The sequence below is a fragment of the Trichomycterus rosablanca genome, chromosome 27, assembly GCF_030014385.1.
Source record: "Trichomycterus rosablanca isolate fTriRos1 chromosome 27, fTriRos1.hap1, whole genome shotgun sequence".
NCBI classification, from domain to species: domain Eukaryota; kingdom Metazoa; phylum Chordata; class Actinopteri; order Siluriformes; family Trichomycteridae; genus Trichomycterus; species Trichomycterus rosablanca.
In genome coordinates, this window is record NC_086014.1 from 2,386,586 (window position 1) to 2,412,982 (window position 26,397).

At 43.6% G+C, this 26,397-nt stretch overlaps 1 protein-coding gene across 11 annotated transcripts; it reads right to left on the reverse strand.

Annotated features, from left to right (window-relative positions):
* Positions 1-686: 686 nt before the first annotated feature.
* On the reverse strand, positions 687-25,819 carry cep70 (centrosomal protein 70). Of its 11 annotated transcripts, none has more exons than XR_010007723.1 (17): positions 25,725-25,819; positions 22,255-22,313; positions 21,253-21,349; positions 20,834-20,957; positions 18,454-18,634; positions 17,778-17,926; positions 14,357-14,486; positions 14,181-14,269; positions 10,333-10,405; positions 9,795-9,944; positions 7,973-8,141; positions 7,735-7,834; positions 3,555-3,640; positions 3,379-3,457; positions 2,620-2,783; positions 2,133-2,468; positions 805-895 (listed from the first exon to the last, which is right to left on the reverse strand). XR_010007723.1 is itself a non-coding variant. In XM_062989383.1 (16 exons), the coding sequence occupies exons 2-15, from the start codon at positions 22,261-22,263 to the stop codon at positions 2,628-2,630; spliced, it is 1,602 nt and encodes a 533-aa protein (XP_062845453.1). In that variant the 5' UTR covers positions 22,264-22,313; positions 25,725-25,819; the 3' UTR covers positions 2,376-2,468; positions 2,620-2,627. The 11 variants fall into 11 exon arrangements, 8 of the variants coding, with proteins under 8 accessions (XP_062845452.1, XP_062845458.1, XP_062845453.1 ...); XR_010007722.1 differs by having other exon boundaries at positions 21,253-21,352; XM_062989383.1 differs by lacking the exon at positions 805-895 and having other exon boundaries at positions 2,376-2,468; positions 2,620-2,785; positions 3,550-3,640; positions 21,253-21,352.
* Positions 25,820-26,397: the final 578 nt, after the last annotated feature.

Here is a 26,397-nt window from a genome sequence, read left to right on the forward strand (position 1 = left end):
TCCCCTGCTCCTGCTGCTTCAGCTCTGGCTCCTTCCCTGGGCCTGCCAAACTGCTGCCTGCCTGGTCTACCTGCCCTGGTAATCAGCTGGAGGGAGGCTGGGAAGGGGGGGAAACCCCCCCTTCACCCCCCCCCCTCCCTTCCTCCTCCTCCTCCTCCTTCTAGGTTCTCCATGGTTGATCACACCCACTAGACCCCTGTCTATGGCTCTGCCCATTAACCTCCCCCCCTTTCCTTACCATGAGAGTCAGACCCCCCTATGAGCTGACTCTTGGGTGGAGGGACCACTTCATAAGGCCCTCGGTCTCCGCCCTTGGCCAGGTCTCCTCACCTGTAGATGCCACTAGCTAGGCATCACTCGTACAGAGTGTCAAGTGCTGGCTGGCTGAATGGATGGCTGAATGGATGGATGGATGGCTAAATGGATGGATGGATGGCTAAATGGATCGATGGCTGAATGGATGAATAGCTAGCTGCCTCAATGGATGGCTGAATGGATGAATAGCTGGCTGCCTCAATGGATGGCTGAATAGATGAATGGCTGGCTGGCTGAATGGATGGCTGAATGGATGATTGGCTAAGTGGGTGGGTGGAGCTCTGTCCCTTCTGACAGCCTCCTCCACTTCCTACCGCACGTTCGGCCACGCGAAGCACTCGGCTGCACATACACCACCGTCACACAGGGGCCGCTTTTCAGTCTCTTTCTTTATTCACACATCAAAACACATTGAACCACATCGTCATCGTCGAGCCTCTTCTTCGCCGCTCTTCTTCCGTCCGTCCGTCCGCTCGGCCGGACGAGCCTCCTACACATTGACACTTTTGCCGTCATCTGAGCCAGAGCTTCGCCACACCGGACGCTCCGTAGCAGCCGGGGAACCGTCAGGTGTCCACCCCTAACAGATATGAAAGAACGACCCGTTAGCGAACGATCACTAACAGACGCGACCAGTGACTACACGTGCCTCGATATCTACAAGTACCCACGCTGACCTCGTCACGGCCGATACATATCTCACGACTTTCACCGACCCCTTCGCCCGACACACACGGACACGGATCGGCCGCGTGTCGACGTTCGAGTCGCTGCCACCACTGTGCCAACCACACGACGTACCATGCACAGACTGTCCCAAACGCTTCGGCTGGGGAGGAAGGGGACAGCCAGCAAGTCACAGAGCGTGCTCCACCTGGATCGCGCAGACACACGATATACAGCCGACCAGGACCATGACCCACGCGTGACCTCGCCGAACAGGCCGCGACAGTGCTCGCCCACCTGCTAGGATCTCTACGACGCCGACCGAAGCTCGTCGACGGACTACACGTGGGTGCAGGGTGAAAGACCACGACTGACCCCGCTGGCACCTACAAATGGACAGAAGGCACGCAAACCCACAGACTCTACGCTACACGATACAGCACCGAAGCTACGATAGACACACCAAGCGACAAAAAGCTACGTCTAAGTACCCCCTTCGAAAACAAAATACATACATAGAACTGCGTAGGGCGACATACGAGATCCCACTCGGCCCCCCTGAACTCCCGAGACCCACGTGATCTCTCCTTCGTCGCTTTGGAAGGCCACGGCCCTCCACATACACGACCACAGGCGACGTGTGACCGTACGTGCGTTCTACAAGTCCATCGCGCCGCATTTCTGATGGGTCGCCAGCGTTCGCCAGTACACATGGGAACACCTGCCAGGAGGGAGTCGCGGTACTCCGACCACGACATCACAAGCGACTGGACCACCATCTAAGTAGCTTGCGTGTGGACAAATGGCCACATCCTACGTATGTTGTAGAAGAGGGACCGGAACGATCTCGTCCTGTCGGCTACGCGACGGGAGAAGGCCCCGAGGCTTCTCACCTTAGCAGGCGGTCTGATCTGGGAGTCGTCGGACGACACGGTCCAGGCTCGGATATTCATCTCCGGCCATGAGCGACGGCTCCGTCTCGCCGGGATCGAGTCGTACGCGACGAGCCCACATCCGTCGTGACGTATCTCGCAGACGTGCCCAGACGCGATCTGACACCCGTGCGTCCGAAGGAGGAAAACACACGACGAGCACGGTGTCACCGGCTCAGGAGTGCCAAGAGAGGCCATGGGGAGAGGCTACAAACTTACCCGGAGAGCAGCCGTACATAGAGATAACGAGTGGGCCCACTACATGGCCCAGAGGGACACCGGTCCAGAGAGTGCACGTGACGCTCAGTGCGAGCGCCCTTCCGGGTAGGAGGCCGTCCGTCGCCGTGCCGGTCCAGACGCTCCCAGGTCGGAGAGGGTAGACGAGAGAATGCCGCTATTCGCCCTGTCGAAGGCTGCAGAGACATCGAGAAGAACGAGGACCCGCCGCGGTTCCGCCCCTTCGGCCGCGTCAAGCTTCTCGGTGACCGCCGCCAGAGCCGTTCGTGTAGAACGCGCCGCCTTCAAGCCACACCGCTACGGATCGTGGAGGTCGTTCTGAGTGAGACAGAAAAGAGAGGAGTGAGATTGGTTACAGAGTCAGTAGCAGTGACAGAGGCAGATTTGTGTGTGGGGGGGGGGGGGGAGGAGGGTTGAGGAGGAGGAGGAGGAGGGTTTAGAAATGAACAAAAGATAGCATGACACTTACGTCGACCGTCAGCGCACTCTTCCAGCTTGGCTTTGTAAAAAAAAAAAACATCTTTGCGCCTGTCGCGTTGGACTACAACCCAGACGGCGGATCGTGGTAGGAGCAGACGATCGGCCCGTCGTTCGGCCACGTGCAGTACTAAGCCGGATGGAGTCTCTCTCTCTCTCTCATGAAAAAACAAAAAAATGTTCTTAGGGTGTGTCTCTCCGTACACGGCGCTGAGCCGCACCGCATTCGTCAAAGTGTCGGTGATGACACGCGTATGGCATGCCGCCCACCTGTCGGAGGGGGCTGTGGGTTAGCTTCGTTCTCCTCCGTCCGACCGGGGATCGGCGTCGGTAGAGAGGAAGCGCGACGCCGTCGGGCGATCGGACGCGCCGCGAGTGAGAAAGAGGGGATCGCGTGCGTGATGCCTTTTGAATGTGACACACACCAGTCGGGGGAGTAGATACAGCAAAGATTTATTACGTTTCGATGATCGCCCCAGCCTTTTCTACAAGTTTTCTCCTCTTCTCCAGAGCATGTACACGTTACACAGTTTCTTTATACAGTTTCTAGCTCACTTTTCAGGAGTATTTCTTGCCTATGAATAATCACCCACCAAAAGAAAAACATCATACGGACCAACACACCCAAACACTTTTACATACAGGATACACTCACTCACTCACTCACTCACTCTCTCTCCCACAAACACACAAATTGTCCTTTTTCTTGTTCGGCTGCTCCCGATTGTACATGTTGCCAAAGTCTGCATACCCGATTTGACACGGTTCCTTTCTCGCTCCGTCTTTTCTTTGCCTCTGTCTCTGTGCTGCTGTTTTTGCCATTGTGATTTCTGTAACGGTGACACATAGTACAGCATTAAGGATTGTTTTCAAATGTTCATACTGGGGTCTACATCTACCAATAAGTGTCACACATTCGAACCTTACGACAATTCAACCCCTCGAGGTCCCAGAGCAGTCGTGTGACTTGAGTGCTCTCACTGTGGGTAAAATGTCTTCCAGCCTCTGTATCCCTGCAAACATGACAGTAAAGAAGCATGATAAGGTGCATCATTCCTGTGACATCACAGAAGGAGCACATATTGTTCTGCTGTTTATGTTATTTGTATTACTTCACCCATTCAAACCCCTTACGTCTCCCAGGATTTCCTTTGTACCGCCACTATTTGGCTTACTGACTCACAATGAACGATATGCTTATGTTTATATTTGACACTCGACTGCACGACCCTTGTTCTTGCGATTTTGATGTTCTCTTTCTTGATTTGTACGGGCTTTGACATTTTATTTCATTCACATCTACAAACGATACCGACTTATGACCGACCTATGACCTTTGTATTGAGTGCTTGCCAACAGACTAAGGCTTACGCGTTTCCTCCTCGACAAGCACGTGGCTCCTAAAACACTTTGTTGGCCCCCAGACAGACCACTCTGCTCAGGCGTGTCGCGTGTCGGAGGGTGCACGTTACCTAGAGCGCTCAGGAGCTCCACGATCAGCGTACGGAAAGCAGGAAAGAACTCCTCGTGCTCCTTCAACTTCATTATTATGCTGCAATCACAAGCACATTTCACTCTGATTAAACCCATATAGACGTCAGCTCTTCTAGTAGGACTTTCCGGTCGTTTACGTAGATGCGACTCGCCTCGAAGCATCGCAAGCAGATGTCATTAAAGAAAGGTATCGAACGAGAACAGAAGGGTCAAAAACCTTATTCGAGGCATTAACAACACAGTCGGCGACACCGATCGAAATTAGACCCGGCTTCGTTCGCGAGGAGGAGCGAGTCGACATGTGTCATGCTGATGGACTACCACCCAGAATGACCTAATGCAGTTATAAAATCAAGAGGAGCTTCGACAGAGTCTCGGTTTGCCTTATTCAAAGATTTTTGTCACTAATGTCTCACCCTAATGTTTTTGGATTTGCTTTCTAATTACAGTGTGAGATTATAGAACGCATTAAGGGTGGACAGAAGTTCTGAACTGATTCGTTGAATCGATACACGCTCACATACACCTGCACATCTTATACAATTGTTACTATAAAATTATATGTCTATGTCTATATATATATACAGTGTATCACAAAAGTGAGTACACCCCTTACATTTCTGCAAATATTTCATTATATCTTTTCATGGGACAACACTATAGACATGAAACTTGGATATAACTTAGAGTAGTCAGTGTACAGCTTGTATAGCAGTGTAGATTTACTGTCTTCTGAAAATAACTCGACACACAGCCATTAATGTCTAAATAGCTGGCAACATAAGTGAGTACACCCCACAGTAAACGTGTCCAAATTGTGCCCAAATGTGTCGATATTTTGTGTGACCACCATTATTACCCAGCACTGCCTTAACCCTCCTGGGCATGGAATTCACCAGAGCTGCACAGGTTGCTACTGGAATCCTCTTCCACTCCTCCATGATGACATCACGGAGCTGGTGGATGTCAGACACCTTGAACTCCTCCACCTTCCACTTGAGGATGCGCCACAGGTGCTCGATTGGGTTTAGTCCATCACCTTTACCTTCAGCTTCCTCAGCGAGGCAGTTGTCATCTTGGAGGTTGTGTTTGGGGTCGTTATCCTGTTGGAAAACTGCCATGAGGCCCAGTTTTCGAAGGGAGGGGATCGTGCTCCGTTTCAGAATGTCACAGTACATGTTGGAATTCATGTTTCCCTCGACGAACCGCAGCTCCCCGGTGCCGGCAGCACTCACGCAGCCCGAGACCATGATGCTACCACCACCGTGCTCGACTGTAGGCGAGATACAGTCGTCTTGGTACTTCTCACCAGGGCGCCGCCACACACGCTGGACACCGTCTGAGCCAGACGAATTTATCTTGGTCTCGTCAGACCACGGGGCGTTCCAGTGATCTGTGTTCTTGGACCGCTCGTCTTCAGCGAACTGTTTGCGGGCTTTCTTGTGCGTCGGCTTCCTTCCGGAACGACGACCGTGCAGACCGAGTCGATGCGGTGTGCGGCGTACGGTCCGAGCACTGACGGGCTGACCTCCCACGTCTTCGACCTCTGCGGCGATGCCGGCAGCACTCGTGTGTCTATTTTTTAAAGCCGACCTCTGGATATGACGCCGGACACGTGGACTCGACTTCTCTGGTCGACCCTGGCGAAGCCTGTTCCGAGTGGAACCTGTCACCAGGGAGGGACGACGACACATTTGGGCACAATTTGGACACGTTCACTGTGGGGTGTACTCACTTATGTTGCCAGCTATTTAGACATTAATGGCTGTGTGTCGAGTTATTTTCAGAAGACGGTAAATCTACACCGCTATACAAGCTGTACACCGACTACTCAAAGTTATATCCAAGTTTCATGTCTATAGTGTTGTCCCATGAAAAGATATAATGAAATATTTGCAGAAATGTGAAGGGTGTACTCACTTTTGTGATACTCTGTATGTGTATGTACAGTGCCTTGCAAAAGTATTCGGCCCCCTTGAACTTTTCAACCTTTTGCCACATTTCAGGCTTCAAACATAAAGATATGAAATTGTAATTTTTTGTGAAGAATCAACAACAAGTGGGACACAATCGTGAAGTGGAACGAAATTTATTGGATATTTTAAACTTTTTTTAGAAATAAAAAACTGAAAAGTGGGGCGTGCAATATTATTCAGCCCCCTTGCGTTAATACTTTGTAGCGCCACCTTTTGCTGCGATTACAGCTGCAAGTCGCTTGGGGTATGTCTCTATCAGTTTTGCACATCGAGATACTGAAATTTTTGCCCATTCTTCCTTGCAAAACAGCTCGAGCTCAGTGAGGTTGGATGGAGAGCGTTTGTGAACGGCAGTTTTCAGCTCTTTCCACAGATTCTCGATGGGATTCAGGTCTGGACTTTGACTTGGCCATTCTAACACCTGGATACGTTTATTTGTGAACCATTCCATTGTAGATTTTGCTTTATGTTTTGGATCATTGTCTTGTTGGAAGATAAATCACCGTCCCAGTCTCAGGTCTTTTGCAGACTGCAACAGGTTTTCTTCCAGAATGGTCCTGTATTCGGCTCCATCCATCTTCCCATCAATTTTAACCATCTTCCCTGTCCCTGCTGAAGAAAAGCAGGCCCGAACCATGATGCTGCCACCACCATGTTTGACTGTGGGGAGGGTGTGTTCAGGGTGATGAGCTGTGTTGCTTTTACGCCAGACATAACGTTTTGCGTCGTGGCCAAAAAGTTCGATTTTGGTTTCGTCTGACCGGAGCACCTTCTTCCACATGTTTGGTGTGTCTCCCAGGTGACTTTTTATAGATATCTTTGAGAAATGGCTTTCTTCTTGCCACTCTTCCATAAAGGCCAGATTTGTGCAGTGTACGACTGATTGTGTCCTATGGACAGAGTCTCCCACCTCAGCTGTAGATCTCTGCAGTTCATTCAGAGTGATCATGGGCCTCTTGGCTGCATCTCTGATCGGTCTTCTCCTTGTTTGAGCTGAAAGTTTAGAGGGACGGCCGGGTCTTGGTAGATTTGCAGTGGTCTGATACTCCTTCCATTTCAATATGATCGCTTGCACAGTGCTCCTTGAGATGTTTAAAGCTTGGGAAATCTTTTTGTATCCAAATCCGGCTTTAAACTTCTCCACAACGGTATCTCGGACCTGCCTGGTGTGTTCCTTGGTCTTCGTGATGCTCTCTGCGCTTTAAACAGAACTCTGAGACTGTCACAGAGCAGGTGCATTTATACGGAGACTTGATTACACACAGGTGGATTCTATTTATCACCATCAGTCATTTAGGTCAACATTGGATCATTCGGAGATCCTCACTGAACTTCTGGAGTGAGTTTGCTGCACTGAAAGTAAAGGGGCTGAATAATATTGCACGCCCCACTTTTTAGTTTTTTATTTCTAAAAAAAGTTTAAAATATCCAATACATTTCGTTCTACTTCACGATTGTGTCCCACTTGTTGTTGATTCTTCACAAAAAATTACAATTTCATATCGTTATGTTTCAAGCCTGAAATGTGGCAAAAGGTTGAAAAGTTCAAGGGGGCTGAATACTTTTGCAAGGCACTGTATGTATATATGTGTATGTATGTATATATGTATTTTATATATGTATTTTTCTTTACTCGCCTGTCTATGTCGGCGCTTTCGATCAGCGCGTTCAGTCTGTGTTGTCCAGTCGCGACACCGGCCACCGCGTTCACCACGTCGCCAGGGGACGCGGCCTCGTCTGCACACACGACATGATACTATGACGCACTCCACGTCATGGGCGTGAATACGCGCCCTTTTCTTTGGCCGTAGAGAAGAAGCCGAAATGACAGACTAGCATCGTTTTTAAACGAGGACGCTACCGACGACCACGTACCCATATCCAGGATGTCTCTGAGATTCCTCATGGCGTTGTTCGTCTCTGCCAGGCGGGTGTAAACCTCGTTCGTGCGTGGGTAAACGCCTCGCGGGCTCGGAGCGTCAAACAGCTTCTGGAAGTGAGACACCATCGCCAGCAGAGTGGGTTTGGTGGGACTTTGCAACACCTACAGTGGTGTTCAAAAAAATAGCGGTGATTTTAAAAGAGCCAAAAAAGCTCAAAATCATTATAATAACTTGGATTTCCATAAACGCAAATGCACTGAAAATACTACACTTTCAATTCCAAATCGAAACATTAACACCGTTTAGCCAGTTTGTGTTCATCCTTTACAGAAAGTTCAGAAAAACGAATATTAGGCTGTTCACAAAAATAGCAGTGCAGCATTTTTCTTTAAATACTCTGAAATAAATGTTCGAGGTTTCACTTCACTTCAAATTACTGAACTGATATTTAGTGGCATAACGATCGTCTCCTACATCTCTGTCGCGTGGAGTCGACCGACTTCTGGCACCTCTGAACGGATTATCCGGTCCGGGATGATTAGACTACATTCCACGGTTCTTCGGCAATTTTGGGTTTTGCCTTAAAAAAAAAAGGCGCTTCAGATGTCAGCCCACAAGTTCTCTATGGGATCGAGGTCAGGGGATTGGGCTGGCCACTCTATGACCTCGATCTTGTTTGTCTGTAACCGAGATGTTTTGGGTCATCGTCGAGTCGAAACGCCCATTTTGAGGACGTTTCTTCTTCGACACAGGGCGACACGATCTCCTCGAGTGTTCCGATATATTTCAGCCGATCCACGATCCCTCGTCTGCGATAGACAGGCGTAACGCCGCGGTACGACAGACATCCCCGCGTCGCCATTTTGTACCACCGTGCTTTACTGTCTTCGCGGTGAACTTGGGCTTGAATTCGGTGCTCGGGGGTCGTAGACCCAAAGAGAACATCTTTGCTTTCGCCGGTCCACAAGACGTCGAGCCGTTTCTCTTCGGACCGGTCGACGTGTTCCTTGGCAGATCGGAACCCGTTCGGGACGCGCCTTTTTCTCGACGACGGGACTTTGCGAGGACTTCTCGCCGGTGAATCGGCTTCACTTTATCATCTTCCGTACTCGCTGGTAACTCCACGTGTTCCTTGATCTCTCTGGAGGTGATCGCTGGCCGAGCCTTTGCCATTTTGGCTATGCTTCGATCCTTTCGAACGGCAGTTCCGCGCTTCCTTACGCGTCTTTCGGGTCTCGGTCGTCACTTCGAGGCGTTCGAGGTCGTTTAAGCCGAGCGGCCGACGATCTGCTGCACTTCTCTGTATGTTTTTTCCCCTCTACGATCAACTTTTCAATCAAAGTACGCCGTCCTTCAGAACGATGTCTGGAACGACCCATTTTACCCAGTATTTCATAAGGAAATGTGCCATGACCGACCTGTGCGACATTTGCCCCCCTCCTACCTTAAATAAGGGCCAAAATTGACACCCGTTCTTCTGCCGAAGGAACGACTTCACCGATCGAACTCCTCGCTGCTATTATTTCGAACGACCCCCTTTCAATCGATGCTTCGATTACTCGGAATGAGCGGCGTGCACGTCCTGATTGTTGGCTCGGTTTAGTTTTCGTTACTCTACTACACTTTCAAGTCAATCATGTGGAAACAGCATTTCTACTAAAAACAGCCATTTATCAGGTTAATAGTGTTGGACTTTTTTTCAACACCACTGTACACAGAGTTAACGTTTTTATTACAAATTGCATCTGCATTTGCATACATCAAAACATGGCGGTCGTCATGTTGTCCAGAGTAGGTCGATTACTGACACGCACCTCACTGTCTGCGGCGATCTCTTCCAGCGGCGTGTCCGCCGTACGCGTCACGTCTTCCACGTTTACGCGGTCGGGACGCGAGCTCGTTCTGTCCTCCCACCGCCGAGGCGGAAGCCTCCGCGTCGGTCTGCCGACAGAACGCTGGAGATCCTATGAGCAGATCATAGATAGGGGGGGAAAAAAACTTTCAACGAGTACCGTATCACAGTTACGGCCACTAGTCTTTTTACTAGACGAGATCAAAGTTCACACAAACTTTTATGTACTGTATTGTCATTTTCAAATCTACATCGATGCGAGTGTTATTCATTCAAAAAGAACAGCAACGCAAATACAATTTTTAGATGGAGCTCCGTCGTGGTCCCTGCGGGTGACGAGGTGCCCATGGGCGACGTGTTGGTGAACCCTGGTCTAAAAAAAAACACTTCTGTTGTGCCTTCCATCTTGAGGTAACAAATCATCGGTGCTCTGTAGTGACAGCGTGGCATATTGTAACAGGTTAAAATAACAGTGTCTTTAGCGACGAATCCACGTTCACCTCGAGGTCTTTTCGATCGTCTGCGAGCCGCCGTGTCTCGGCTTCGGCCCGCCGAGCTGCTGCGTCTTCTGGCCTGTGGAAATATTTTATTCGTGATTTTTAATAACTTTTTTGTAATTTCGAGTCCCCTGACCTGCCGCTCCTCAACCATGGTTACTACTCTTCAGAAGTAAGCTGTTCTTGTCTGAATAAAAAGCCCAGCTTTCTAACGTTGCTACACTTCAACGCTCATGCCTATGCCATAGGACCCAGACATAACCGGTGCGTCGAGGGTTACGGCTCTGCGATCCACCTCGCGTTTGTGGGATTCGATTCTCGTGCCCGTAAATCCCTTACACACTAATATTTACATAATAGTCCCGACAGTTCCATCGAGGTCCTCGCGTGTGCGGCTGAGCTCGCAACCGTTCACCCCAGAAGAGAAACTCACTGACGCGAGAAAATGTGCTTTGCCTACGTGATCTCCAGGTGGTTCTCGGGGATTTTGACTCGGCGATACTTAGTCTCAGTAATAATAATAAATAATAATAATAAGTTAAACTTATATAGCGCCTTTCTCAATGCTCAAGGACGCTTTACAACATTTTACAATACAATACAATACAATACTTTTACAATACAATACAAAAACTATGAAAAAAGCTCAGTAAAGACAAGTGTTTTAAGCAAAGATTTGAAAATAGTGAGGGAAGACGCAGACCGGAGAGCCAGAGGAAGGGAATTCCAGAGGCGAGGGGCAGCACAGGTGAATGAACGGCCACCCATAGAAGCCCGCTTGAACCTGGGTACAGCCAATAAGTCAGAGTCAGAGGACCTAAGACTGCGACAGGAAGAGTGATACGTTAGTAAGTCAGCTAAATATACCGGGGCCAGGCCATGTAGCGCTTTAAATGTAAGTATAAGTAATTTATATTTAATTCTCAAAGAGATAGGTAACCAGTGCAGCTTAGCCAGTACAGGTGTAATATGGTCATATTTTTGGGAAAATGTAAGGATCCGAGCAGCAGTATTTTGGATACGTCGGAGAGGGCGGAGGGTTTTGGCAGGAAGCCCATATAAAATTGAATTGCAGTAGTCAAGCCGGGAGGTGACTAGAGCATGGACCAGAGTCTCAGCAGAGTCTTGTGAAAGCAAAGGACGAAGGCGAGAGATATTGCGCGAGTGAAAATAGGCAGATTTGGAGACCGATGCTAAGTGGGAGTCAAAGGAAAGGTGAGAATCGAAAAGGACACCAAGATTACGAGCACAATTTGAGGGACAGATGGCAGTGGAACCAATATTAAAAGTCACATCAGAGAGAGTAGAGACAGCAGATTTCGGACCAATAAAAAGAAACTCAGTTTTCAGAGCGTTAAGCATTAAGTAATTATTATGAAGCCAGGAATGTAACTTTTGTATGCAACTGGTAAGCGAGGGGGGAGGCACAGGGTCAGAGGGTTTGAAGCTAATATATAGTTGAGTATCGTCAGCATAGCAATGAAAGCTCAGACCAAACTGGCGTACAAGGGGGCCAAGAGGGAGCATGTAGATGGTGAAGAGGAGGGGTCCAAGGACCGATCCTTGAGGAACACCTTGTGGAACCGGAACGGTAGCAGATGAGTGGTGACCAATACGAACAAATTGACACCTGCCGGTGAGATATGATTTAAACCAGGAGAGAGCCGTGTCCATGAGACCAATCTCAGACAGGCGTGCCAAGAGAATGTTATGATTAATTGTGTCGAATGCTGATGAGAGATCAAGTAGGAGGAGGATAGAGACAAGACCGTTGTCAGAGGCAAGAAGAAGATCATTTATAACACGAATTAGTGCAGTTTCAGTACTATGTTTAGAACGGAAACCTGACTGAAAGATTTCAGATAAATTATTAGCATCAAGGTAGTCGAGCAGCTGGGAGGCTACAACTCTTTCTAGAATTTTAGCGAGGAATGGAAGGTTGGAAATGGGTCTAAAATTGCTGAGAATGGACTGGTCTAAACCGGGTTTCTTAATGACAGGGGTGACAGCAGCAAGTTTCAAGCCATCAGGAACCAATCCAGAGCTAAGTGAAAGATTGACAATGTGGGAGATGGGAACAGATAAAGTAGCACAGCAGAGTTTGAGAAGGGCAGTAGGAGCAGGGTCAAGGAAAGAGGTGGCAGATTTCGATGTAGATATAATTCTCTCGATGGTACCGGCGTCGACAGTGGAGAAGCACGGAAATGAGCAAGAGGATAGAGAAATGTAAGAACCAGATATAGTGGAGATAGATTCCGAAGTGGAAAGTTCACTATATATGCCCGACACTTTATCTTGAAAGAGAGTGAGAAAAGAGTTACAGAGATCCGACGACGCGGTGACAGAGTTAGATGGGGGACACAGAATCTTATTAACAATAGAAAAAAGTCTAGACGAGTTATTGCCAGCTTTTTTGAACTCAGAAGGAAGGTAGCTAGATCGAGCAGCATTTAAAGCCGCTTTATAATTGGCCAAGTGGTCCGCGAGCGCCAAGGCATGAACCTGCAGCGACGTTTTTTTAAACAGACGTTCAAGCCGTCGGCCCTGGGTTTTTAAGGTTCGAAGCTCAGGAGTATACCAGGGAGAGGAGTGAGAGGAGGGGACAACCCTAGTTTTAACAGGAGCAAGGACCTCAAAAGTATTTGTGAGAGCCTGATTATATATATTCACAGCCTGATTAACAGAGTGCTGAGACGTGACAGAGACAAAGTTCGAGGATAGTAGGGTAGCAGAGAAGGACAATGGGTTAACAGAGGAGAGGTCCCGATAGGTGATTACAGTCTTAGATGAATGAGCGAGGGCAGGCAGTGAGAGACTCGAAGTTATAAACAAATGATCCGAAACACCAATGTTGTGTCCTTGAAGATTACTGATATTATTAGTAGTGGAACAGATAAGGTCCAGGATGTGACCATGTTTATGAGTAGGAAAAGTTACATATTGTTGAAAATCAAAGCAGTTAATTAATGACAGAAATTCAGTAGAGTTTGAGGTTTTGGAGTCTAGGTGAATATTGAAGTCACCCAGCAAAACTACAGACGAAGTTTGACCACACACAGACGTCAAAACTTCAGACAAATCAGACAGAAAATCAGCAATGGGATTTTTAGGTGGCCGGTAGAGGAGTAAAAAGAGAGTAGGACTAGGGCACAAGATCTTAACCACCATGTATTCAAAAGAAGAAACCTTAGGGGAGTTACAGATACAGAGATTGATAGCCTGGGAGAAGAGCACAGCCAAGCCGCCACCTCTCCCAGAGGACCTAGGGGACGAAAGATGCTTAAATCCCGCCGGAGCAGCGGTGTTCAGATGGATATAATCATTAGGCTGTTGCCAGGTTTCAGTCAGAAAAAGAAGGTCAATGTTATTATGAATAATGTGATCACTGAGTAGAGCAGCCTTGTCAGTGAGTGAGCGACAGTTAAATAGTGCCATGGTGAGCAAGCGATTATGAGAAGACCGAGTCAGAGCAGGTGGGCTGTTGGTACGAGAAATCGCACGTAATACGCCAGGATCAGCGCCGCGAGGATGCCAGGTAGAACGCTTCCAGGGACGACGATCAGTAGACCAGATGACCGGGATTGCTAAGGCTGATGCTTGATAGATGAGAATAGGATGAGAAGGATGATGGGCATTACGCTGACTCCTGCGACCACGATGAACATACCGTGGACGACGAGAGATGCCAGCATTACGACAGAGGTTGTAAGTCACCGAGTCAAGATGATAAAAAGTTCTTAGGTCACGCAGATCAGCAGAAGTATAGTGTAGACAAGGGGATTTGGCATTAGTAGTAATGCTTAGTAGTGCACTGACGGATCTAGATGGAATTAAATAATCGAACGAGGAACCTGGACTCGAGGTCTAGTTTCAGCCGTCGGATCTCCGTCTTCAGTTCTTCGCGCCGACGTTCGATCTTCTTCAGCTGCTCCTGATACGACTGGGCGCAAGAACACAAACATCGTCACTGCTAAATTTGTGAGGCTCGTTTTTGACTAAGGGCCTACTGTCGATGCTAAAGAGTTACCTCGAGCAGAGCTTTATAACTGGACAGAGTCGAGGCCGAGGCGTCCCCGTTCCGTGAGGAGTCCGAGTCGTCGCTCGTCTCGCGAGAGCCGCATCTCTGACCGCCGTCGCTGATCGAGAACGTCGTACAACTATCAGGTGGAAAGACCCTTCATCGTTACACTACACTTGTATGTTTGTGGTGATGGCAGATTACGGAGTCTCGCTTCGAATAATCGATTGCCAACACCTATCGATCGTTTAAACGATACTGTCTCTAGACATTAAGTGATTTGCCTACACTGCAAAAAATGTGGAGTAACATTTACTTCAAATAACTTGGGATAGTTTTTCCATGTAAAAACTGCTAGTACATTTAACAGACCGTATATTCCAGTAAAAGTTACTCACAGTTCTATCTGGATTTCACTACAGAATTCGACAGAGTTACTTCGCAACACGCTGCTTCAAGTATATTTTAATAGCTGTATCTTAGTAGATTTTACTCAAACAATGCAGCACTATATTAAAACATGGCTTATAAAATGCTAGATTACTAAATATCAAATATAGTTTACATTATGGAATTCATTTTCTGATGAATCGATTAACATCGATGATTACCATATACGAAAGCCACTATAACATTGAGAGACGACATTTTTGTCAAACTTTTTTAATTGTTTTGCTCACTTAATGGAAATGCAGTTTTACTTAAACAGTGGACAGACTGTCTTTCAAACACCGCTACACAAAAGTAACAATGGAAATGGAAAACAAACTATAAAAGTGTCACAGTGTAAGGACAAAAGAATTATCGATCTTTCAAACTTTTTCTGAAGCCTCGCAGCAAAAAATAAATAACAATAGATGCAAGCACCGGGTGGACTGTAGTTCTCCTCCTGAACTCATCGTTCACCTAAGACGAAGATTAAAAAGTGATTATGAAGTTTATGTAGACCTCTGAATGTTACACATCATCATTCAATTTTACTTTCTCAAGGTTTGCTCGAAGGTCGCCTAATAATGTGAATGTGTATTTCAAAGACCCGGGACTACGGCCTCATACAGATTTATGGCAAGATGTGGCAAAAATGGCCTTTCATAATCATGAGACAAAAGAACTATTTTAGAACCAACATTTTAAGTCCACGTACATTAAAAGGAACATGTTATTACAATGAACATAACTACATAACATTGATTCTGCGACGCTAACGGACGCCGATTTGGCGCGTTTTAAATATTCATGACTGGCGCGGTAAGATATTTGCTTGAAAAGTGACAACTTACCATAAAACAGTCCCCTTTGGCCAGAGTATGTCCTCGACGACCGAAAAACACGTCCGGACTCGCCAGCCAGGCAATCGTAATGCGCACGCGTAGAACGTATAGCAAAATTTACTAGCAGTTTTCAGTTTTGCTTCGCTTCGATCCAAGAAAAACATAGTACATTTTACTTTGGTATTTAGAATATAATTTACGAATGTATTTGATGATTAATAGTTACAAACAAACACCAACTAACACACTGAATAATGTGTGAATTTCTTAAGTAGCAAGACTGTACTAGTGTATTCTTGTACAAAGTACAAAAATCTTCACTCTATTTACTGAGTCAAACGATCATTTTTTGCAGTGTAGTTCACATTAAATCTCACAGCGAACGGTTCGCTTCGACAGTAAGCCAAGCCTGTAGCCATGAACTGAACACTGTACACAGTCGTTGATACGGCAGGAATCTTTTAAAATGGCAAGGACTGACCCTTACGATTGTTACATTAGTGCGTTCGTATGTGTGTGTGCGTGTGTGTGTGCAGTGATTGCATCCTTACGGTAAAGTTTGGGCTGGTTACAAGTTCATACCTCGATTTCTTTTGGACCTGCCGTGACTGGGTTTCGTGATTGCACCTCACGTCCGGGATCCTTCGGGCGAACGGAGTACATTATTAGGCCGCAGGCTGAAGGGTTGTGCCGAGTGCTCTACCTGACCTGTCCTCTGATGCCATAAATCGACGCGACGACGTTTTTTACACGACGCTGGCCGCCGGCATTCCCGACACGCGATCCTAAATGTGACTCGTGACATGATAATTTGCGACTGACTCGAGCCTTCCAGGCTTTGCAACTACATACACAAGGTGAAAGGTCATGTCATCGTAACTGTTGCGTTTGTAAACACGGCTATTTCAAAGCAGTGATGATGACACTGACGACGACGACGAGCATTTCTTAACTCTGCATCTTATAGCGAGACTCGACGGCTATTCGTTTTTGGAATTGTCTTAAATGTTAACGATCACTGGCAAATATTATATTGTCGATTACTTCGCCTGACCTTTTTATTGTACTGTATATGCTAACCAAGTGCCAGTCTGTTGCAACACACACCTTCAATTAATCGATTTTGCCACGAGGGAGACTTAACGAGAGCACACATTTGTGCCCCTTTCGTATTCTCTGAAGGCTTTTCTTTAAGAGCACACCAGTATGTTTGCTTGATCGGGTAACACGTTCACATATTACTAGACATGCATGAGTACCGATACCGGTGTCGGGTATCTGCCTGCCCGATACCGCGCTCGTTAACTCGTACTCGCAGACGAGGCTCCGATACTAAACATCCGATACCGTGAGCCTAGTGCACGTCGCTGCGTTATGCCCGGTTCGCACTACACGATTTTTGCCCTGATTTTCGCTCGGCGGCCGGTCGGCGCTAGATTTGCCGGCTCGGGAGCGACTCGGCGTTCGCTCGGCGATCGAAACTCGGCTCTCGATCGCTAAGTGTGAACTATCCGACGACTCGCTCGGCGACCGGATCGAGCTTTCTAGCGCGTCAGATATCTGATCTGAGATGTGCGACTGGGAATGAGTGACATGTCGAACAGCCAATGAGAACGCAGGATACGGTGTGAGGGGAGACGCAGGAGAGGAGTGTAAACAGGTGGGACAGGGGGATGATATAGTTTATATCAGAATACGTCGGCACACACACACACGTTTTACAGTATTTCTGACCTGATCGTTCTCTACAAAACACCGACATTGCAAAAATATTGATTAACCTCCAACTCACTACAGAACGATCCGTGCTGCTCGTGTTGCCAAATCCACTCAGATTAATTTATTTTTCCTCCTTGATTTCATCACGTCAGCGCACAAACACTTTGATCGCTCGCTACTTGTTGACGTGCATTTTTGGACGTGGTATCATTAAACTTCTCGTCACTTCTCACGTGTTTTTTTGTTTAAAAAAAAAAAAACGTTATTCTAAATAGGTATCGGTATCGGCAAGTACAAAAATACATGCACTCGTACTCGGTTGGGAAAAAATGGTATTGATGCATCCCTACATATTACACTACAAACATGGTTCTTGGAAGGAAAATGTGTGTGTGTGTGTGTGTGTGTGTGTGTGTGTGTGTGTGTGTGTGAACACTCACAGCTGGTCACCGGGTAACTGAAGGTGGAACCGTCGGGAAGCTCGGTTCTGCCGAGCGACACGGTTCTCCTCCTCTTTGGCAGCTTGGTGAAGCTTTCGTTGGAGCCGAGATACCAGCTCCTTCTGCGTGCTAAGCTCCTGTTGCAAAGCCTGGCACGCACACACACACACACACACACACACACACACACACACACACACACACACACACACACACACACACACACACACACAAGAAAAGCACTTACTGCCAAGTACTTTTTCACAGTCTGCTGACAGTTACAGTTTTTTTCCGATTGTAATTGGAGAATAATTCGATTTTTTAATCAATGTTTTGGATTCAGATCTGTTCATATTTTGTACTCTTTATTTACGCATGAACACAGCAAGTTTTTAAATAGGATTTAAAACAGGGAAACATTAAGTTCCATACTTATTTTCGTCTTAGTCATTTTGGATACATAAGAACCACACTGACGGGCACAATAGAACAATCTTTCTAGCTGTATCAACTTTTCTCCTTTCTAGAGGTACCTCCTTTAGAGGTAAGGAATCTGCTAAAACAGACAAGGTAGGTACCATTTCTATGTACGTCCACAGCTAAAAGGCCAATTAAATGTCAGTTTAAAAAAGACGCTCCGGAACAACACTGGCCGGTACGAGGTGATCCTCCTCACCTCTACGTCTCTCTTGTCCTGCTGGAGTCGTTGCAGTTGACCCTGCCTGTGAGCTGCTTTACTGATGATTGAGTCTTCCAGGCCCTGAACTTTGACTTTTACCCCAGACAGAACGCCTTCTAGCTCCTCCGCTCTCCGAGACTGACGTGCCGCTCGGGCCCGCTGATGCTCCGCTTCCTGTCTGGAAAAAAACAAACAGCATAGCTTAAAGTGACTATTCTGCTCCCGACTCACTGTGGTTCACTTTCAGCTACGGTGGGGCCAAAAAGTATTTAGTCAGCCACTGATTGTGCAGGTTCTCCTACTTAGAAAGATGAGAGAGGTCTGTCATTTTCATCATAGGTTCACTTCAACGATGAGAGACAAAATGAGAAAAAAAAAATCCAGGAAATGACATTGTAGGATTTTTAAAGAATTTATTTGTAAATTATGGTGGAAAATAAGTATTTGGTCAATAACAAACAAGCAAGATTTCTGGCTCTCACAGACCTGTAACTTCTTCTTTAAGAAGCTCTTCTGTCCTCCACTCGTTACCTGTATTAATGGCACCTGTTTGACCTCGTTATCTGTATAAAAGACACCTGTCTCAAACTCAACCATGGCCAAGACCAAAGAAAATTGTAGACCTGCACCAGGCTGGGAAGAGTGAATCTACAATAGGCAAGCAGGTTGGTGTGAATAAATCAACTGTGGGAGCAATTGTAAAAAAATGGAAGACATACAAGACCATTGATAATCTCTCTCGATCTGGGGCTCATCCCGTGGGGTCAAAATGATCACGAGAACGGTGAGCAAAAATCCCAGAACTACACGGAGGGACCTGATGAATGACCTGCAGAGAGCTGGGACCAAAGTAACAAAGGCTACCATCAGTAACACACTACGCCGAGAGGGACTCGAATCCTGCAGTGCCGGGCGTGTCCCCCTGCTTAAGCCAGTACATGTCCAGGCCCGTCTGAAGTTTGCCAGAGAGCTTATGGATGATCCAGAAGAGGATCGGGAGAATATCATGTGGTCAGATGAAACCAAAATGGAACTTTTTGGTAAAAACTCAACTCGTCGTGTTTGGAGGAAGCAGAATGCTGAGTTGCACCATACCTACTGTGAAGCACGGGGGTGGAAACATCATGCTTTGGGGCTGTTTTTCTGCAAAGGGGACAGGACGACTGATCCGTGTTGAGGGAAGAATGAACGGGGCCGTGTATCGTGAGATTTTAAGCCAAAACCTCCTTCCATCAGTGAGAGCATTGAAGATGGAACGTGGCCGGGTCTTCCAGAATGACGATGATCCCAAACACGCCGCTCGGGCGACGAAGGAGTGGCTCCGTAAAAAGCATTTCAAGGTCCTGGAGTGGCCTAGCCAGTCTCCAGACCTCAACCCCATAGAAAATTTGTGGAGGGAGTTGAAAGTCCGTGTTGCCCCAAAACATCGCCGCTCTAGAGGAGATCTGCATGGAGGAATGGGCCAAAATAGCAGCTACAGTGTGTGCAAACCTGGTGAAGACTTACAGGAAACGTTTGACCTCTGTCATTGCCAACAAAGGTCGTGTTACAAAGTATTGAGTTGAACTTTTGTTATTGACCGAATACTTATTTTCCACCATAATTTACAAATAAATTCTTTAAAAATCATAGAATGTGATTTCCTGGATTTTTTTTTTCTCATTGTGTCTCTCATAGTTGAAGTGTAGCTATGATGAAAATTACAGACCTCTCTCATCTTTCTAAGTAGGAGAACTTGCACAATCAGTGGCTGACTAAATACTTTTTGGCCCCGCTGTATCTCTTATTTTAAAGTGTAAATTTCCTTGTTAGACTGAAGACATACGTAAAAAAATGTTTCCCCGGAATCTGTGAACTATGAACGATGAGTGTGGCGATTAGGAAGCATGAATTGTTGGGTCGAATATTACAATCTAATAATGTACTGCAGGTCATCTACCACATACGGTCAAAATTAAAGCCCCGTTAAAGCAACGTCGCGATGTCTGAGTTAACGTTTAAGAGCATCCACCTCTGGTTGCAGACAACAGGTCATTGTTTAGACGATTACAATGATCTTATCATACACGACTGCGCTGCGAGTACGTCCGTGTGAAAGGCCGAGTAGTGCCACGGTTCACTAAGCGGAGGACAACTTTTACACGGCGACCCCCCTCTACGATATCAAATGACACCGGGTGGTCGACGCCGTGAGCCGGTGCGAGGGTCTGCATTATTAAACGAGCGAATTAGATTGCAGATCCACAACACGTCGTCACTCGTTCAATTATTCAGCAGAGCAAAATTACAATGGAAACTTCACGGTGTCCTAAAATACAATGCAGAACAGAGTCTTGCTTTGCTAGCGATGAACTTTAGAAGTGTGAGCGCGTCTCACTTGAGACCGGCGTTGGACCGAATGAGCTCCTGAACGAGGGCCTGTCTCCTCTCCGAATCTGTCAACGTCGTTCTCAGCGCGACGAGCAGTTCGGCCGCCGACGTCTTTTCCAGCAGGACCAGGTCTGAAAAACATCTCGAGATGAGCCAAAATTCCACAGAGAATTCCTCTTAAAAATACAAAAACTCAACTATATAGATCTCTGACCAAACCACACAACATGCTTCTTACAACTGTTTAGTTTTTCTATATATACTAGTGCTGATCATTACAAAAGTTACTGCACCTATTAGACAAAAACATTACAAAACATCACGACCGATTGTACAGACTGTAAAGGAGACCTATGGGCTTAAAATACAAAACTTTTAACAACGAGCCCCGCCGTTTTAAGAGTATATATTCGTGTATAGAAATACCTGCAAGGTTTTTGTTCTCGGTCGGATCTGCAAAACGAACGGGCTTAAAGCCATGATGTTGCAGCATCCTGTTGACGGCATCCCACTCGGTCTGCTCCTGCTGTGAACATTATCGTGTTACAAGTTTGAACACGATCACCGACACCGACACGCGCACCACCGGCAACTTTACGTTACTGAACGAAAACACTCGTACCTGAAATTGCCTGAAAGTCCAGAGAAATACATACGTTTTGTCTCTAGACCCAAAAACGTTTGGAGTTCGCCCGTCCATCTCAACACTCAAGTTATCTTCACGTCAGCACCGAAGAACAATCAGTGGGACTTACTTCCCCCGACCCTATTTAGACAAACTCCACCCTCTGGTAAGATTGGTTACATTAGACTCTATGGGTGTGACTGAAATGAAGAGAGATCCCGCTCCCCTGCTGTCGAGCTGTCGTTTTGACAGACAGCTTAACTGAAAGGTGAGTTTAAACACGAGCCTTGAGGCACAAAGTTAACCATGTTCATAAATATTTCTAGTTTAAAGAGTTGATCCTAGTGACGTTCTAAAAAGATCTTACAATTGTTGGCATTTTCCATAAATTCCCTCTTGAGGTCAAGTGTAGATCCTAGTAAAGATGAAGGTTATTCGTAATGCGTCTTGGCCCTTAAAGGAATTCCTTCGATAAAACACTGTTAGGATTGAGAAGGAGGACTTTTCAGAGGCTTAGGACTTTCTTAAGCATAGGAATAAATAAAGGAAACACAAAGAGTTTGAAGAAACGTGCTCTAAACACTGACAGTCGAGTTAATAAAACGCTACAGATTTGATCGGGCAGGAATAATGTCTGCGGTCGAGTTTGTCAGACATGCGTTCACGTCTCCTACCCGGCCGAAAAACCTCATATCGCCTCGACCGTGAAGCAGTGACCACTATAATATTCTTATCTACAATGGGGAAAGTTGGAAACCACCTAGCCAAACAGCAGATGATGACAAATACAAAAGCAGACTCACCGTCACCATCTTGCCGTCATGGAGAATCTTTTCCCTGACTTGCAGATATGGAGAAGTTCCTAAAATGAATGTCATGTCAAAACTCAAATTGGCAGCACTTAAATATGATATATATGATATTCCACATAAAAGAGAGGAGCACCGGTCTGTAAAATGCGATCGTCTGAAATACCGTACCACTGGGGAGGAATTATGTATTATAATACTAACAGTAATAATAATAATAAAGGATTAGTTAGGTATACATTATAATAGTTATAATAATAAAGATTAGTTAGGTATACATTATAATAGTTATAATAATAAAGATTAGTTAGGTATACATTATAATAGTTATAATAATAAAGGATTAGTTAGGTATACATTATAATAGTTATAATAATAAAGATTAGTTAGGTATACATTATAATAGTTATAATAATAAAGGATTAGTTAGGTATACATTATAATAGTTATAATAATAAAGATTAGTTAGGTATACATTATAATAGTTATAATAATAAAGATTAGTTAGGTATACATTATAATAGTTATAATAATAAAGATTAGTTAGGTATACATTATAATAGTTATAATAATAAAGGATTAGTTAGGTATACATTATAATAGTTATAATAATAAAGATTAGTTAGGTATACATTATAATAGTTATAATAATAAAGGATTAGTTAGGTATACATTATAATAGTTATAATAATAAAGATTAGTTAGGTATACATTATAATAGTTATAATAATAAAGATTAGTTAGGTATACATTATAATAGTTATAATAATAAAGATTAGTTAGGTATACATTATAATAGTTATAATAATAAAGGATTAGTTAGGTATACATTATAATAGTTATAATAATAAAGATTAGTTAGGTATACATTATAATAGTTATAATAATAAAGGATTAGTTAGGTATACATTATAATAGTTATAATAATAAAGATTAGTTAGGTATACATTATAATAGTTATAATAATAAAGGATTAGTTAGGTATACATTATAATAGTTATAATAATAAAGATTAGTTAGGTATACATTATAATAGTTATAATAATAAAGATTAGTTAGGTATACATTATAATAGTTATAATAATAAAGATTAGTTAGGTATACATTATAATAGTTATAATAATAAAGGATTAGTTAGGTATACATTATAATAGTTATAATAATAAAGGATTAGTTAGGTATACATTATAATAGTTATAATAATAAAGATTAGTTAGGTATACATTATAATAGTTATAATAATAAAGGATTAGTTAGGTATACATTATAATAGTTATAATAATAAAGATTAGTTAGGTATACATTATAATAGTTATAATAATAAAGGATTAGTTAGGTATACATTATAATAGTTATAATAATAAAGATTAGTTAGGTATACATTATAATAGTTATAATAATAAAGATTAGTTAGGTATACATTATAATAGTTATAATAATAAAGATTAGTTAGGTATACATTATAATAGTTATAATAATAAAGGATTAGTTAGGTATACATTATAATAGTTATAATAATAAAGGATTAGTTAGGTATACATTATAATAGTTATAATAATAAAGATTAGTTAGGTATACATTATAATAGTTATAATAATAAAGGATTAGTTAGGTATACATTATAATAGTTATAATAATAAAGATTAGTTAGGTATACATTATAATAGTTATAATAATAAAGATTAGTTAGGTATACATTATAATAGTTATAATAATAAAGATTAGTTAGGTATACATTATAATAGTTATAATAATAAAGATTAGTTAGGTATACATTATAATAGTTATAATAATAAAGATTAGTTAGGTATACATTATAATAGTTATAATAATAAAGATTAGTTAGGTATACATTATAATAGTTATAATAATAAAGATTAGTTAGGTATACATTATAATAGTTATAATAATAAAGGATTAGTTAGGTATACATTATAATAGTTATAATAATAAAGATTAGTTAGGTAAACATTATAATAGTTATAATAATAAAGGATTAGTTAGGTATACATTATAATAGTTATAATAATAAAGGATTAGTTAGGTATACATTATAATAGTTATAATAATAAAGATTAGTTAGGTATACATTATAATAGTTATAATAATAAAGATTAGTTAGGTATACATTATGATAGTAACAGTAACAATAATACAAGATGTGTAAATAATAACTATACAACTGTAAATATAACTATAAGGATTGTGAAAAATAACTATAACTATACATATACTGTATATGTATGACGGTTGTGTAAAGTGCAGGTGCAAATGATAAATAATAATTACAACCACTATTATAATAACTATAATAATAGTTAACACCACTAACACCCTGGACTACACACTGGACCTATTATTAATTATCATTTGCACTTTATTGAGACCTATTAAGACCCTATGTGTAGTTTTAGACATTTTACATATCTATGTTATTACTATTACATAGTAGTATACATACCTAGCTATTCCAATTCTTATGCTTATTATCGTTACGTATATATTACTATGTATACAGATCTGATGTCATGTATGTAAATAATTAGTAAATAATATAATTATTATATCAGTCATAGATATATACGATTATTGATATTTGTTTTTTGTATATTGCTACTATTTGCACTTATATCTATCTGTCTGTCTGTCTCTCTATCTATGTATCTGTCTGTGTGTCTATCTGTCTATCTATCTATCTGTCTTTCTATCGGTCTGTCAGTGTGTCTATCTATGTGTTTATTTATCTATCTAGCTACCTGTCTGTCTGTCTATTTATCTATCTGTCTATCTATCTGTCTGTCTGTCTGTCTGTCTGTCTGTTTATTTATCGATCTAGCTACCTGTCTGTGTTTGTTTATTTATCTATCTGTCTGTCTATCTATCTATCTGTCTGTCAGTGTCTATCTATGTGTTTATTTATCTATCTAGCTACCTGTCTATCTGTTTATTTATCTATCTGTCTGTCTGTCTTATCTACCTATCTATCTATCTGTCTATGTCAGTGTGTCTATCTATGTGTTTATTTATCTATCTAGCTACCTGTCTGTCTGTCTGTCTGTCTGTCTGTCTGTCTATGTCTATCTATGTGTTTATTTATCTATCTACCTGTCTGTCTATCTCCCTGTCTGTCTGTCTGTCTGTCTGTCTGTCTGTCTGTCAATAAAAAAATACCTTCTAAATAGGGACAGTGTCACGTACAGCTACATTTCATTTATAATCGTGTATTTTTTTTCATTCTCTTTTATTAACCAGGGGATCGGAATTATACTGAGAGCAGAGAGCGTGGTTATTTATTTCTAAGTTCACTTTTCGGTTTATTCCATTTAAATAACGCTGGATTGCACAAGAGTTATGCTAAGCTAACGGTACAACCGTTGGGAAAACCTGCAGCCACAATTAGCGTCAACATCGCTTCTGAATGTTGTTTTAACCGGAAAGTTTAATGAAACTGAAATATTTCCTACCGCAGGTTGTAACTGGAGAAACAATATCGTGTTGTTGATTACTTTGATGTGATTATTTATAAAAACAAAACCGGCGGTTCCTCTTGTGTTCGAAATCGTCGCCAAAAGCGACACAGCGTAAAGCTTCCGCCTAGTGGACCAATAGGGTTGTGGAACGACATCCGGGTACTTTAGTCAGCATCGCCAGTCTTTTCTCTCGCGTCCCACTAGAGAAGTTTTTCATCTCTAAATCTCATATAAAGCTTTCATAACTTTAATAAACAGCTCTTGTTGTGTTGCTCGATGTCTTACTCGCACAACTTTTCACCTCATAGATACTATATTTGGAATAACCAATATATTACTTTCAAATACATTATACAGGGTGTCCCAAAATGAACTGACGTTGGAATTTTTTTATAAAACACATTTTTCATTTGAACTTTATTGATGTCTTTTGCTTTATTTAAAAGTAAAGACATGGAGGTTATGTATGAAACGAAACATCTGACGAATGACCCCCTTGACCGTGGCAGCGCACGATCACTCTTTTGACCAAATTTTCATGACACGTCGACATAATTGCCGAGAGATTTCAGCAATGTCGTGTCCAATTTCTTCTTTGAGGTCCTCGATGGATTGCGGTTCGTCGGTGTACACTTTATCCTTAAGATAACCCCAAAGAAAGAAGTCT